This window comes from Stegostoma tigrinum, chromosome 33, assembly GCF_030684315.1.
Source record: "Stegostoma tigrinum isolate sSteTig4 chromosome 33, sSteTig4.hap1, whole genome shotgun sequence".
In the NCBI taxonomy this organism is placed as follows: Eukaryota; Metazoa; Chordata; class Chondrichthyes; order Orectolobiformes; family Stegostomatidae; genus Stegostoma; species Stegostoma tigrinum.
The window spans coordinates 1,274,900-1,290,783 of NC_081386.1; the positions used below are offsets into that span (position 1 = coordinate 1,274,900).

At 43.5% G+C, this 15,884-nt stretch overlaps 1 protein-coding gene across 2 annotated transcripts in view; it reads left to right on the forward strand.

The window, feature by feature from the left end:
• Positions 1-12,906, forward strand: part of selenos (selenoprotein S) — a 28,495-nt gene extending 15,589 nt beyond the window's left edge. For both annotated transcript variants that reach the window (XM_048563014.2, XM_048563015.2), the window contains exons 4-6: positions 173-262; positions 2,767-2,830; positions 12,434-12,906. In XM_048563014.2, coding sequence (XP_048418971.1) covers positions 173-262; positions 2,767-2,830; positions 12,434-12,513 — 234 coding nt within the window. In that variant the 3' untranslated portion in view covers positions 12,514-12,906. The remainder of the gene's footprint in view (positions 1-172; positions 263-2,766; positions 2,831-12,433) is intronic.
• The last annotated feature ends 2,978 nt before the right edge of the window (positions 12,907-15,884 follow it).

Consider the following 15,884-nt stretch of genomic DNA (forward strand, 5'->3'; position numbering starts at 1 on the left):
TGATAGGCGTGGAGAAACTGAAGGGTCAAATAAGTAATCGCTGAATAACAGAGTGCAGGCCAATACAGGTGTTAAAAATTTGCTTTTTATCAGTAGAGGCACAGAATAAGAAAATAATGATGAGTTTACATTTGTGATACCTGATGTATGAAGCTCCTGTTGTTTTCTTCAGATTGAAGAAGAGAAGAGGAGAGAGAAAATCGAAGCATGGGAGAATATGCAAGAAGGAAAGAGTTCCCGGAAGAGAACCAACGTGCATCCTGTAATATGATTCTTATGTTTTGTTGTGATTATTTATTGTTTCATGGTGTGTGGGTGCTGCTGGCGAGGCCAGCATTTGCTCATTCCTGAGTGGCTTAATAGGTTATTACAGAGGCAATTAAGAGTCAACCACATTGTGGAGTCACATGTAGGCTTGTCTAGGTGAGGACAACAGATTTCCTTTCCCAAAGGGCATGAGTGGACCAGATGGTATTTTCATTTATCTGTGGGGTGTGGGAGTCAATGGCTAATGTGGTTGGTTGGCTTGCCTGCTGGGTAATATCAGTGCAGCCTCCAATGAAGCGCTGTTGTGTTTTCCCACCTGGTATTTGATAACTGGTGTCCGTTAGGCTGGATTACCTCCTTCCGGTTTTTCTTCGCAATGTCGTGTATATGAGCTTGAGCTCTTGTGTGTTTATCGATGGCTTTCTTAGTGGAGTACCAGGCTTCTAGGAATTCTCGTGTTAGCTTATCCCAGGATCCTAGTGTTGTCCCAGTGGAATTAGTGGTTCTCCTTATCCATGAGGATAGAGATGAGTCAGTATTGGTTGTGTCTTTTTGTTGCCAGTTGATGTCTGTGTAGCCTTGTGATTAATTTCTTTCCTGTTTGTCCAATGTAGTGTTTACTACATTACTACATACTACACTATATTGGACAAACAGGAAGGAAATTAAACACAAGCGTAAACGAACATCAATTGGCAACAAGAAGACACGACCAGTACTCACTCATCTCTATCCGCATGGATAAGGAGAACCACTAATTCCATTGGGACAACACCAGGATCCTGGGACAGGCAAAGCAGAGACAAGCACGGGAATTCCTAGAAGCCTGGTACTCCACTAAGAAAGCCATCAATAAACACAGAGCTCAAGCCCATATACAGTAGACTGTGAACAAAAACCGGAAGTGAGGTGCTCCAGCCCAACTGACACCGAAGTTCAAATACTAGGCGGGGAAAACACAACAGCGCTGCATTGATGTTACCCAGCAGGGTAATGAAATGTCTGCGGAGCAACAAACCAGCTCAGCGAGCCAACCAAACACAACATCCACAAATCTACTTTAAAACCTGAGTCAATGGCTAGGCTGGTGTTTGTTGCTCATCTATGATTGCTGTCGAGAAGGAGATAATAAGCTTAATTTTTGAACCGATGCAGCCTATAGGGTAACTACACCCATTGCGCTTTTAGAGAGGCAATTCTGGGATTTTGATCGCATGATAATGAAGGCAAGTCAATATATTTCCAAGTCAAGATAGTGTTGTGGCTGAGAAGGGGGCTTGCAATGTGATAATCCCATGCATTCTCTTTCGAAGTGTTAGATTCAGAGGTTTGGAAAGTACTCTGTGTACCGTTTGTGAGTTTTTGCAATGAATAGTGCTGCCTTAGTGAGTTAGTGGTGAAAGAAGTGAATTTGAAAAGGGTGTTTAATCAAGTGGGCTGCTTTATCCTGTATGGTGTGGAGCTGCTTAAGCAATGATGGAGCTGCACTTGTCCAGCAAGTGAACAGCATTCATCATATCTTGACATCTGCCTTATAGATTAGACAGTTTTTGAGGAATCAAGAGGTGAGTCAGTCTCCAGCCACTGTACTAATGTGGCTAGTTTGTTTCAGTTTCTGGTCAGTGATAATCCCCAGGATGTTGGCACAGGGATTTAGCAGTAGTAATGCCATTGATTGATAAGGATGATCGTTGTTGAAGATGGTCATTCTCTGACACTTGAATGGCATAAATGTTTCATGCCAAACCCAAGCCTGAATATTTTCTTCTGCTGAAGGGTCACCTGACCTGCAACATTAACTCTGATTTTTCTTCAGAGATGCTACCAGACCTGCTGAGCTTTTCCAGCAACTTCTGTTTTTGTTCCTGAATATTGTCCAATAATTACAACAGTCAGTGGTGATTCCAGTACTGAGACTAGCTTTCAAATCCAGATTTATTAATTAATTTGAAATTCTACAAGACGACAGCTGAGAGACCTGATAGAGGTCTACCAAAATTATGAGCGGCAGAGATGGTGGATTATCAGAGGCTTTTTCTCAGGGTTGAAGTTTCAACTACAGAGGGACACAGGTTAAAGGGAGGGGGCGAAAGTTTTTCACCAAGAGAATGCTAGAAGTCTGGAATGCAATGCCAGCGGAGGTGGTGGAAGCAGGCACATTGGCTACATTTAAGATGCATCTGGATGGTTATATGAATAGGGAGGGAATAGAGGGATTTGGACTGACTAACAGTAGAAAGTTTTTTTTAGTTTAATCAGGGCATGATGATCAGCACAAGCTTGGAGGGCTGAAGGGCCTGTTTCTGTGCCATACTTCTCTTTTGTTCTTTGTTCAAGCTGCTGTAGTGAGTTTTGAACCTGTGGTCTAGGGTATTTGGCTCGACCTCTCAGATTTCTGTTGCATATTATTTGAGTGTGGTATTTGTTATCAACAGTACCTAATCTTGACAAACCGTGTTTATACAACTGGACTAATTATTTCATTGTGTTTAACATCAGGAGTCAGAATCCAGTACATCGAGTGCAACAAAACCCAAATCTGACAAGAAGCCATTGAGAGGTGGTGAGTGCTAATGGTCTTCAACCATTCAAAATTGCAAATATGTTCAGTAAAAATTAACACATACTTAAATGTTTATGCACCATGAATGTTGTAAAGTCAAAATTATTTTTACTGTATTTAACAAAGTTGCCAGCACATCCGCTTAATTTGGCATAAAGCTAGTTAGAAAGCTCCAAATTTTGAATAATAGCATTACCTCAACAGTCTGGGGGTGAACTGTTATGTTCTGACCTGATCATGTGGGTCAGCTCAACTTGAGTCTGACTGAATTTTGAAGCACAAACTCCCACTTCAGTGACTGGTGGCTTAACAAGTCTCTGCAGTGGTTTTGAGAAGTAAATCTAGCCAAATCTTTAAAGAGCAGGTAGAAAAGTGGTTTTAAAAAAGCGTTTGGGATCCTGAGCTTTATAAATAATAGCATTGTTAATAACAGCAAGGAAGTGACTTTTGGGAAACATCGGTTGTGCCACAACTACTGGAGTATTACCTATATAAGGACACTAATGTCCTTTAGGGAAGGAAACTGACATCCTTACCTGGTCTGGCCTACATGTGACGTCAGAACGCACAGCAATGTGGGTGACCATTAACTGCCCTCTGGGCAATTAGGGATTGGCAATAAATGCTGCGTCACCAGTGGCGCCCTCATCCTGTGAATGAATATTAACATTTGCACCTCGAAGGGCAGCAATCTCAGCTTCCTCAATCTCTCTGGATAATCAAAATCCCTCATCCCTGAAACTATTTTCATAAACTTTTCTGCATCTTTCCAAAATCCTCTTACATTTATCCTTTATTTATTCTCTCCTTTATTAAAGGAGATTTGAAATCATGAGGGATATGGACAGATTAGATAGTTAAACTATTTCAGTGGCAGAAAGACCAAGAACTAGAGGACACTGGAACATACAAAACAGATGCAGGAGTATGCCATTTGGCCCTTCGAGCCTGCACCATGATTTAACATGTCATGGCTAATCATGCACTTTCAATATCACGTTCCAACTTTCTCTCCATACCTTTCGCTGCAAGGGCCACATCCAGCTTCCTCTTGAATATGTCGAATGAACTGGCCTCAAAAGCTTTCTGTGGAAAATTCCACAGGTTCACAACTGTCTGAGTGAAGAAATTCAACCTCATCTGAGTCCTGAGTGGCTTAACTCTTATTTTTGGACTGTAACCTGTAGTTCTGAACTTCCCCCAACATAAGGAATGTTCTTTCTGCATCTAGCCTATCCAGTCCCATAAGGATTTTGTTTCTGAGATCCCTCTTTATTCTTCAAAATTCCAGTGAGTACAAGCACAAGTCAACCTAGTCTTTGTTCATATGCCAATCCTGCCATCCCAGAAATCAATCTGGTAAATGTTTGAATCACAGAAACCTACAGTGTGGAAACAGGCCATTCAGCTCAACAAGTCCACATTGACGCTCTGAAGAGCAACCCACCCAGACCCATCCCCCTAAACCTGCATTTCCCATTGCTCATGCACCAAACTTAAACATCCCCGAGCACAACGGTAATTTAGGATGGCCAATCCACCTAAATTGCACATCTTTGAACTGTGGGATGAAACCATAGCACCTGGCAGAAACCCACGCAGATAAGGGGAGAACACAAACTCCTCACAGGCAGTTGACCAATGCCAGAATGGAACATTAGTGCTGTGAGGCAGTAGTGCTAAACCACTGAGCCACTGTGTTGCTCTGAAAAGGACCCATTTATTCCAATTCTCTGCTTCCTGTCTGCCAAACAGTTCTAAATCCATATCAATACATTACCTCTGATACCATAAGCTTTAATTTTCCTTACTAATTTCTTCTGTGGAACCTTGTCAAAATTGTTTTGAAAAACCAGATACACAACATCTACTGATTCACTTGTCCACTCTACTAGTCACGTGCTCAAAAAATTCCAGAAGTTTTGTCATGCATGATTTTTCCTTAAGTGAGTCTAAACTGACTTGAACTGATCCTGTCACTTGGGAAGTCTTGTTTTTCAAATTGGAATTTTTTGAAGTTTAAAAAATAATTGAGGGTAAGGTGGTGGTTGTTGTCTACATGGACTTTACACAATGGACCCTGTCAAATGTTTTAGTATTGAGGTAGGATTAATAAGAGATTTCATAGCATGGGTTGAGGATAGATTAACACACAAAACAGCGTTTTCAGGTTGTAAACACTTAATTAATGGATTGCTACACGGATCCAGTTCTATGAGGTCGATTATTTACTATCTATACAAATAACAGAAGAGAGGGGCCAGAATGTATTGTGTTCAGATTTGCTGATGATACCAAAAAAAAGTGAGGGCATCTACTGATAAGGACATAAGGAATCTCTAAGAGGATATAGGTAGGTTGAGTGAGAGAGCAAAAATGTGGCAGATGGAGTTTAATGTAGGAATATATTACTGCACCTTGGTAGGAAGAATCAAAAGGCAGACTTGTTTAAATGGAGAGAAACTCTTGGGGGAAAAAAATCTGCCATACAGAGGGATACGTGTGTTCTTATGCATGAAACACAAAATGTTAGCATGCGGGTTCTGCAAGTAATTAAGATGGTAAAATGAAGTTTTGGCCTTTATTGCTAGGGGTTTGGAATTTAAAGTTAAGGAAGTCATTTCACAGTTTACAAGGTATTGATGAGTAGGGTACTATGTATGCTTTTAATCCCCCCCCTAATTGTACAAAGGAGGTATTAGTTTTGGAGACAATTGAAAGATTCATTAGATAACAAGATGGAGAGCTGGATGAACACAGCAGGCCAATCAGCATCAGAGGAGCGGGAAAGCTGATGTTTCGAGTCTGGATAACAAAGTGTGGATCTGGATGAACACAGCAGGCCAAGCAACATCTCAAGAGCACAAAAGCTGACGTTTCGGGCCTAGACCCTTCTTCAGAGAGGGGGATGGGGAGAGGGAACTGGAATAAATAGGGAGAGAGGGGGAGGCAGACCGAAGATGGAGAGTAAAGAAGATAGGTAGAGAGGAGAGTATAGGTGAGGAGGTAGGGAGGGGATAGGTCAGTTCAGGGAAGACAGACAGGTCAAGGAGGCGGGATGAGGTCGTAGGTAGGAAATGGAGGTGCGGCTTGAGGTGGGAGGAAGGGATGGGTGAGAGGAGGAACAGGTTAGGGAAGCAGTGACAGGCTGGGCTGGTTCTGGGATGCAGTGGGGGAGGGGACGAGCTGGGCTGGTTTTGGGACGCAGTGGGGGAAGGGGAGATTTTGAAGCTCATGAAGTCCACATTGATACCATTGGGCTACAGGGTTCCCAAGCGGAATATGAGTTGCTGTTCCTGTAACCTTCGGGTGGCATCATTGTGGCACTGCAGGAGGCCCATGATGGACGTGTCGTCTGAGGAATGGGAGGGGGAGTTGAAATGGTTCGCGACTGGGAGGTGCAGTTGTTTGTTGCGAACCGAGCGGAGGTGTTCTGCAAAGCGGTCCCCAAGCCCCCACTTGGTTTCCCCAATGTAGAGGAAGCCACACCGGGTGCAATGGATACAATATACCACATTGGCAGATGTGCAGGTGAACATCTGCTTGATATGGAAGGTCATCTTGGGGCCTGGGATGGGGGTGACGGTGGTGGTGTGGGGGCAAGTGTAGCACTTGCTGCGGTTGCATGGGGAAGGTGCCGGGTGTGGTGGGGTTGGAGGGGAGTGTGGAGCGGACAAGGGAGTCGCGGAGAGAGTGGCCTCTCCGGAAGGCAGACAAGGGTGGGGATGGAAAAATAGTTTGGGTGGTGGGGTCGGATTGTAGATGGCGGAAGTGTTGGAGGATGATACGTTGTATCTGGAGGTTGGTGTGATGGTATGTGAGAACGAGGGGATCCTCTGGGGACGGTTGTGGTGGGGGCGGGATGTGAGGGATGTGTTGCGCGAGATGCGGTCAAGGGCGTTCTCGACCACTGCGGGGGGAGCGTTGCGGTCCTTGACAAGTTCAGCTAGGGGGATGAGGGTGTCGGTGGAGGTGGATTGGTCGGGCCAGCGGGGACAGGAAGAAGCGGAGGGCCTTGAGGCCATCTGCATGAGGAATACAGGTGTATAAGGACTGGACGTCCATGGTGAAAATGAGGTGTTGGGGGCCAGGGAATTGGAAGTCCTGGAGGAGGTGGAGGGTGTGGGTGGTGTCACCGGACATAGGTGGGGAGTTCCTGGACCAAAGGGGAGAAACTGGAGTCCAGATAGGTGGAGATGAGTTCGGTGGGGCAGGAACAGGCTGAGACAATGGGTCGACCAGGGCAGGCAGGTTTGTGGATTTTGGGAAGGAGATAGAAACGGGCCATGCGGGGTTGGGGGCTGTGGGTGGGAGGTCCCCTGAGGTGATGAGGTCATGGATGGTGTTGGAGATGATGGTTTGTTGCTCGGGGGTGGGGTCCTGATCAAGGGGGCGGTAGGAGGTGGTGTCGGAGAGTTGGCGTTTGGCCTCGGCGATGTAGAGGTCAGTGCGCCATACTACCACTGCGCCACCATTGTCTGCGGGTTTGATGGTGAGGTTGGGGTTGGAGCGGAGGGCTGCCCGTTCTGCGGGGGAGAGGTTGAGGCGGTTAATGTCTCGACGGCAGTTGGAGATGATGAGGTCAAGGGAGGGTAGGAGGTCTGGGGGTGGTGTCCAGGAGGTGGACTTGTGGAGGTCAGTGGAGGGAGGGTTAGGCTCCCAGTTAAAGAAGTAAGCGTGGAGGTGAAGGTGGCTTCTTCAGAAATGGGGGAGGGGAAAGGGACGCTGAAATAAATAGAGAGGCAGGTGACGATGGAAGGTGGATAGAGGTGCAGATAGGTGGAGAGAAGATGGCGAGGTCAAGGAGGTGGGGATGAAGCCAGTACAGGTGTGTCTAGGTAGGGAATTGGAGTGTGGGTTGGTCAGTGGGGAGGGAGGCGTGGGTAGGTCTAGGAGGCTGGGATGAGATGGGCTGGTCAGGGGTCGGCAGATTTTGAAACTTGTGAAGTCCACATTGAGATAATTGGGCTGCAGGGTTCCCATGCAGAATCTGAGGAGCTGTTTCTCCAGCCTTCGGGTGTCATCATTGTGGCACTGGAGGAGGCCCAGGATGGACATGTCGTTCAAGGAGTGGGAGGGGGTGTCGAAATGGTTCGCGACCGGGAGGTGTAGTCATTTGTCACAAATTGTGCATAGTTGCCCCAAAAAACAGTCTGCAAGCCTCCACTTGGTTTCTCTGATGTAGAGGAGGCCACATTGGAAACAGCGGATACAATACACCACATTAGCAGATGTGCAGGTGAACATTTGTTTAATGTGAAAGGTTTTCTTGGGGCCTGAGGGTGGACATGTAGGACCAAGTGTAGCACCTCCTGCGGTTGCAAGGGACAAGTGCCAGGGGTGGTGGGACTAGTGGGGAGTGTGGAGCGGATGGGGGAGTCACAGAGAGAGCTGTCCCTTTGGAAGGTAGTTACGTTGGTGAGGGAAAAATGTCCTTGGAAGTGGGGTCAGGTTGCAGGTGGCAAAGGATGATGCGTTGAATCTGGAGGCTGATATGTGAGGACGAGGGAAATTCTGTCTTTGTTACTGTGGGGAGGGGGTGTGTGGGAGGAGTACGGGAAACGGGAGAGATGTGGTAGACAGTGTTTTCAACCAGTGTAGAGGGGAAATTGCGGTCCTTGGAAAAACGGGGACATCTAGGATGACCAGGAGTGGAATGCCTCATCTTGGGAAATGATGTGGCGGAGGCAAAGGAATTGGGAATACGGGATGTTATTCTTGTAGGAAATGGGGTGAGAAGAGGTGTATTCTAGGTACCTGTGGGAGTCTGGGTTTGAAATATCAGTTTCCTGGTGATTATCAGAGATGGAGACAGAGGTCCAGGAAGGAGAGAGGTATCAGAGATGGTCCAGGTGAACTTGAGGTTGGGGCAGAAGGTGTTAGTGAAGTGGTTGAACTTTTCAAGCACCTCGTGGGAGCGCAAGGCGGTCCTGATACAGTCATGGATATAACAGTGGAAGAGGTGGTGGATGGGGGCCAGTGTAGCTGCAGAAGAGAGACTGTTCTACATATCCTACAAAGAGGCAGGCGTAGCTTGGGCCCATGCAGGTACTCGTGGCCACCCCCTTTGTAGGAAGTGAGACGAGTTGAAGGAGAAGTTAAGGGTAAGGATGAGTTTGGTTATGTGGATAAGGGTGTTGGTGGAGGGGGACTGGTCGGGCCTGTGGGAGAGCAAGAAGTGGAAGGCTTTTTCCCCATCTACATGGGGAATGCAAGTATACAGGGACTGGACATCCACGGTGAATATGAGGTGTTGAGGGCCAGGAAATTGGTAGTTTTGGAGGAGGTGGGGGGATTGGGTGGTGTTACGGTCATAGGTGGGGAGTTCCTGGACAAGGGGGAGAAAATGAAGTTGAGATAAGTGGAGATAAGTTTGGGCCAAGAGCAGGCAGAGACAATGGGTTGACCAGGGTAGTCCGGTTTATGGATTTTGGGAAGGAGATGGAAACGGGAGGTGTGGGGTTGGGGAACGATGAGGTTGGAGGCTGTGGGTGGGAGGTCATCCGAGGTGATGAGGTTATGGATGGTCTCCTCCCTCCCCACTGACCAACCCACATACCAACTCCCTACCTACACTCTCATATACTGGCTTCATCACCGCCTCCTTGACCTGTCCGTCTTCTCTCTACCTATCTGCTTCTCTATCCACCTTCCATCATTGCCTCCCGCTCGCGCTCTCTTTATTTCAGAGTCCCCTTGCCCCATTTCTGAAGATGGGTCCAGACCCGAAACGTCAACTTTCCTCCTCCTCTGATGTCGCTTGGCCTGCTGTGTTCATCCAGTTCTACATCTTGTTATCTTGACTCCAGCATCAGCAGTTCCTACTATCTTTGAAAGATTCATGAGTTTGATTCTGAAATGAAGGAGTTGACTTATCAATAATGGTTAAACAGCTTACGCTTTATTTCATTAGAGCTCAGAAGCACAAGGGGTGATCTTAGTGATATGTGCAGCATTCTGTGGGGCTTGAGTTTAGATATTCCGCAGATGTTACCAAAAGTGGGAACTCGGAGATGTTGTTTGAATGGGAAATTAGGGAGGAAATTGTAGGGCCCTTGTCGAAATATTTCTACATCTATAACTATAGGTGAGGTGCTGGATGAAAGGAGAGTAGTTAATGCTATTTTTTTTTTAGAGAGGATGTAAGGAGAAGTCTGGGAACTATAGTCCTGTGAGTCTGACTTTGGTGTGTAAATTGTTGCAGATGATTGTGAAAAATAGGATTTATATGCATTTGGAGAGGCATGGAGTAATTAGGGATAGTCAGAACGGTTTTGTGAGAGGGAAATTATGTCTCTCAAATTTGATTGAGTTTTTTGAGGAAATAACCAAGATTGAGGGCAGATTGGTCTAACAAGTAAACATGTTTACTTGGACTTTAGTAAAGTCTTTGGCAAGGTTCCGCATGATAGACTAACTAGTAAAATTAGATAACGTGGGATTCAAGGTGAGCTTGCCAATTGGGTGCAAAATTGTTTTAACACAGGAGACAGAGTAATGACGGAGAGTTGTGTTTCAGACTGGGGGCCTGTCACCAGTAGTGTTCCATAGGGATCGGTGCTGTGTCCACTTTTGGTATTTATATAAATAATTCAGAGAATAAAGAAGGCATGGTTAGTATCCCATGGTTAATACCAAAATTGATGGTATAGGGACAATGAAGAAGATTATTTAAGATTACCAAAAGATCTTGATTAATTGGGTCAATGGACTGAAAAGTAGCAGGAGTTTAATTTGGATAAATGTGAGGTACCTACTGCCTTTTGGTAAAACAGACAAGGGCAACTCTTATACAATTAAAAGTAGGGCCTTGGGCAGTGTTGCAGAATGGAGAGACTGAAGGGTTCAAGTATATAATTCTTTGAAATTTGCACCACATATTGGTGGTTACGGAGGAGTTTACCACTCTTACCTTCATTGATCAGACCTTTTGAGTGCACGAATTGGGACGTTATGTTGAGCTTGTAGGACATTGGTGAGGCCTCATCTGGAATGCTGTGTCCAGTTCTGATTTCTGTTACAGGAAGGATATTATTAAGCTGGCGAGGGTTCAGAAGAAATTTACCAGGATGTTACTGGAAATGGAAATCTTGACAGACACTGATAAGCTGAGACTTTTTTTCACTGAAGCATAGGAGTTTGAGGGATGACCTTTTATAAAATCATGAGGGGTATCAATAAGGTGAGTGGTAAGTCTGTTTTACCTGGGGTAGGAGATTTCAAGACCGGGGGCATATTTTTAAGGTGAAAGGAGAAAGTTTTTAAAAAAAGACATGAAGAACAATTTTTTTTATACACAGTGGTTTGTGTGTGGAATGAACTTGCAGAAGAAGTGGTAGAATTGGGTACGGTTATAAAGTTTAATAGACATTTGGATAAGTACACGAATAAGAAATGTTTGGAGGGATATGGGCCAAGTGCAGGCAGGTAGGACTAGTTTAGTTTGGGAATATGGTCAGCACGGACTGGTTAGACCATAGCATCTGTTTCTGTGCAGTACGACTTTATGACAAGGGCATATTCCTTTTAAAGTCAGATGCAAAGGAGTTTGACGGTAGTGAATGATTGGAATTCTCTACCCTCAAAAGAATTTAGGAGGCTAGATTGCTGCAAGCACTTAAAGGAGGTAGTTAGATTTGAGATATTGGGGAAATGAGGGCTATAGTGAGCTGGAGACCTGGAGCAGATTAACCACAATCTTTTTGTGTGGCAGGGCCGGCTGCAGGGCGAACATCTATTTTTTATATTCCTATGACGTTAATTTTCAGTTTACTTTGGAACCACAGAGATTCCTACTGCTTCGATTACCTATAACCTGATCTTCCCTTTAATACAAATTTAAGATTTTTCAGATTTAACTGACAGTAGGTAAATGATTTTTAGATTAATTTCTAGAATGAGGGAGTTATCCTTTGGGAAGCTGAGTAAATTGCTTGTATATTCTCTGGAGTTTAGAAAATAAGGTGATCTCATTGAAATACACAGGATCCTGAAGGGGATTGACAGGGTGGATATAAAGGTTGTTCAGTTTGGCTGAGGAATCCAGGACATAGAATCTCTATAGTGTGGAAGGAGGCCATTTGGCTCATTGTGACTGCGCTGATTGTCTGAAGAGCATCCCACCACTTCCCGCAGCCCCACATTTAAAATAGGAACACTGTTTTTTGATTAATGCCAGTTGTTTTGAGGTGTAATGTTTCTTCATTTTGAAGGTTATGAACATTGAATTCCATAACCTGGACAGTTATAGATATTTTAACATTGTCTACCCCAGCCTTAAATGTATTTAGAGGTTTTATGGCACACAAACAATATGGACTGTGGTTGGGAAAGTGAAGTTCAAGCATGATTACACCAAGGCTGACAGGTCTTTAGCTCCTGTTTTCATATTACGGTCACATCCCCTTCCTGTAACTACCTTCCCTTCCTTCCTCCTATCATTCTTGCTCCCCTAAGCTGTGTTGTTATTAGAATCCCCAGAATCAGATCAAGGGCACTTCCCAGTTTAGGCTGTGAGGCCTGGGATAATTAGGTCACAAGATGAACAGTGAAATGTACATTTTTGTTGTTTTGACATGACAAAGAGTTTGTTGGATTTTATAGGTTTTAATCCTCTGACGGGTGATGGTGGAGGTTCATGTTCCTGGAGACCGGGACGCAGGGGACCATCTGCTGGAGCATGAGGTTAAATGTTGGTCAGTTGCCCACTTCTACAGTCAGCACTGACCACGGTCGAAGCTGCGTGCTATCCTGTTACCATAGCTGGTCAAGTTTAATTATTATTCTGCTTTAATTAGTTTCAACTTAGTGTTTGTCATATCTGAATTTTAAATTTTAAGAACAATTTGGATAGGCTCTGAAAATGATTAATTTTCATGTTTAGTCAAATTTGAAAAAATTGACAGCTTTGCATGATGTCATCCTCAAAAATGGCAGTTCAGCCAATGAGGATGTCTGAAAATGGATATGGGTAGTGGCAGTAAATTGACTTAAATGAATATTCCTTGTTTTTAAGTATGAGTGAGTTTATTTTGTTTTCACCAATAATTAAAAGTATTAAATGTTTTAAATCCCAACTGTGCTGTTACTAGAATGCTTTATTTTCTTTATCTGGTTGTATTATAATAAATGTAAATCCTATGTTGGTGAAGTGGACTTGCTTATATATGAAATGGTATCTTTGAGTTATACAGTATCTGTTTATAGATACGCATATTTCTGTTCAACAATGACATACATAAATTTAAATTGACAATGGCTACACAGTTGCCAGTAGGCCAGCTTTTAGTGAACTTCAGTTTTCCCATCTGCCATGGTTGGGTTCAACCCAGTGTCTGGAGAACATTTAGCCTGGGGTTCTGGATTACTATTCGTGTGAGATTACTGCTGTAGAACCTCATCACAATATTTGTATTTGTTAATATTCTTATACAATGTTCCTATCTTACAATCTTGGAACAAGGTCAGAAGTCACACACCACCACGTTTTAGTTAAACAGATTTATTTGAAATCATAAGTTTTCAGAGCGTAGCCCCTTTATCAGCCCCCTCTTTACCTGAAGAAGGGCCAAGCTCGGAAAGCTTGTTTTCGAATAAACCAGTTGGATTATAACCTGGTGTCATGTGACTTCTGACTTTGTCCACCCCAGTTGAACACCGGCACCTCCACGTCATGGAAGAAGCAAGAGTTGATATCCCTCCCCCAAACTTGCAAATTGACATGATTTCCATGGCGTGAGTAGTCAGATTTCTTTTGCTGTTAAATGAATAATCACTGGAGAAATGAAGTTAGAAATGTTTTCACGTAGGTTATTAGAATCTGTTCCTGTTCAACTGCTTTCTGCAGAGAAGTTAATCACTATCAATTCGTGGGAACAGGAGACCGAAAGCCCCTTGAATCTGTATCACAAATTGTTTTTATTATCCAGCTTGGTCCCGCGTCCCCCATTCCTTTACTCAGCAAGAAACTATAGATCAGAATCTCCAATTTGACACATTGAAATTTGAATCCCGCAGCTTTTGAGAAAGTACTTCCAGACTTCTGTTGCCCTTCATGTTAAAAAATTTAATTCCTAAATGGCATAGCTGTAATTTTAACATTATATTGTTTTCTACCGTCTGAAGTAGTTTCTTTATACTGTCAAATCTCATCATTTGATGATTAGATTATCTTTCTAGCTCAACTCCAGCTACTTTTTAATGACGCAGTGACAAAGAAACACCAAATTAAGATAGCCAAGAAATGAGTTTAAAAAGTCAGATCTACAGCACAAAAAAACCTGTGGTTTATCAAGTCTCTGCCAGTCAAAGCAAGCACCTAACTATTCTAATCCCATCTTTTATACTTAGCCTGTAGCCAAGTATGTCTTGGCATCACGTGCACACTAAATAATACTAAAATGTTATGAGGACTTCTGCCAGTGCCATCCTTACAGGCAGTCAGTTCCAGATTCCTATCACTGTCTCGGTGAAGAAAATATTTCTTCTCATCTTCTCTAAACTTTTTGTCCCTTATCTTAAATCTGTGATCCCTGGTCATTGATTCCTCTACCAAGGAAAATGTTTCTTCCTGTGTGTGTGTGTGTGTGTGTGTGAGGGTTTTTTTTTGTTTTTGCTACATTTTTTGGGGGTGGGGGTGTTGCTACATGTCCGTGATCAGCAGCAGGAGGTTCCCTTGCCCATTTTTGATTTGATGCCAGAAGACTTCATGAGTCAGAGTCAACACTGAGGATTACAGGATAACCACTTCCTGACTGTTTACCTCAGTTCTGCTACATCTGGTGAATCTATCTTGGTATTGGAACAGAACTTACCCAGAAGTTGTGACAGTGCTGTCTGAGAGACAGTTGTCCCTGTTTTGGCATAAGCCCCCAAATATTGATCTGGAGAGTTTTGCAGGGTTAGCATGGTTGTGTTTATCATAGTCAGTTCCAGATGGTCTGTCTTGCTCCATTATTTTCCTTGGGCTACTTAGTGGTCTGACACATTAACATTATATGCGTCTCCAAAGTAGATCAGACCACCTAAGGATGGCATATTTCTTCCCTACTGGGCACTTGTGATCAATCAATAATAATTTCACAATTACCATTAGACCATCTTTTTAATTCCAGATTTATTAACTGATTTCAATTTTTTTGGGATTTGTACCCAAGTCTCCAACATTAGCCTGGGCTCTGGATTATCCATCGAGTGATATTACGATTAAGCCACTGCCTACAGCATTCAAGTACAGCATAGTTCAAGATGTTTTGCCAGTGCTGGCTCTTTAAGTATATGATTGAATACTCCTTGGAGTTTACACTGCAGTTTGAGGCTACAGTATTTAAAGGGGAGCCAGCACTAATTGAAGGATCACTTTTTATATGTCCAGCAGTAATTACAGGACAGAACTGTACTCTGCACTGCCACGTGGGAGCAGCTAAAAACCCAACACACTGGAAAACAGGATAACTTACACAATTGAGGCAAATTTTTGGAGTTATCATGCTGGTCACAGGTTACATTACAGAATCGAGTTTTAAAAATTGAAAACTATGTATAACAATTTATAACCTTGGTTTGGATGTGATTGCTCAGTATAATTCAAAGGGAGAAACTTGCAGACATTAACTGAAAATAATGTTTTTTTTTCCAGGAGTTGTACCCAGTACAATGTGGTGTAGGACTCTGCATCAAATTTTGTATGAATTTGAAGCTACTGTTTGGTGGTAGAAGTAGATACATCCTGACCAGGCTCTGGCAGAAAAAAATTCTTAAGAATTATGCTGCTCTAATTCTGTAGAGGACAGTCTTAGTAGCCTTGAACAACTCCAGAAAAATGTAATTATGGAGTAAGTGACTTGCACCATTAATTGCACTCCTTTACATTTTCCTGAGATTTTCAATTCCCTCCCTGTAAACTCTGTTACAGTTTGCAGGTAATTATAATTGTTACTACAATGAGCCAGCTTTTACAGCTGGTCTTGATGACCTGGTAGTGGATTGATACCAGTGTTTTGCATTCATTAATCAAGACTTTTAAATGTGGTTCAAATAAATTGTTTCCTTTCAG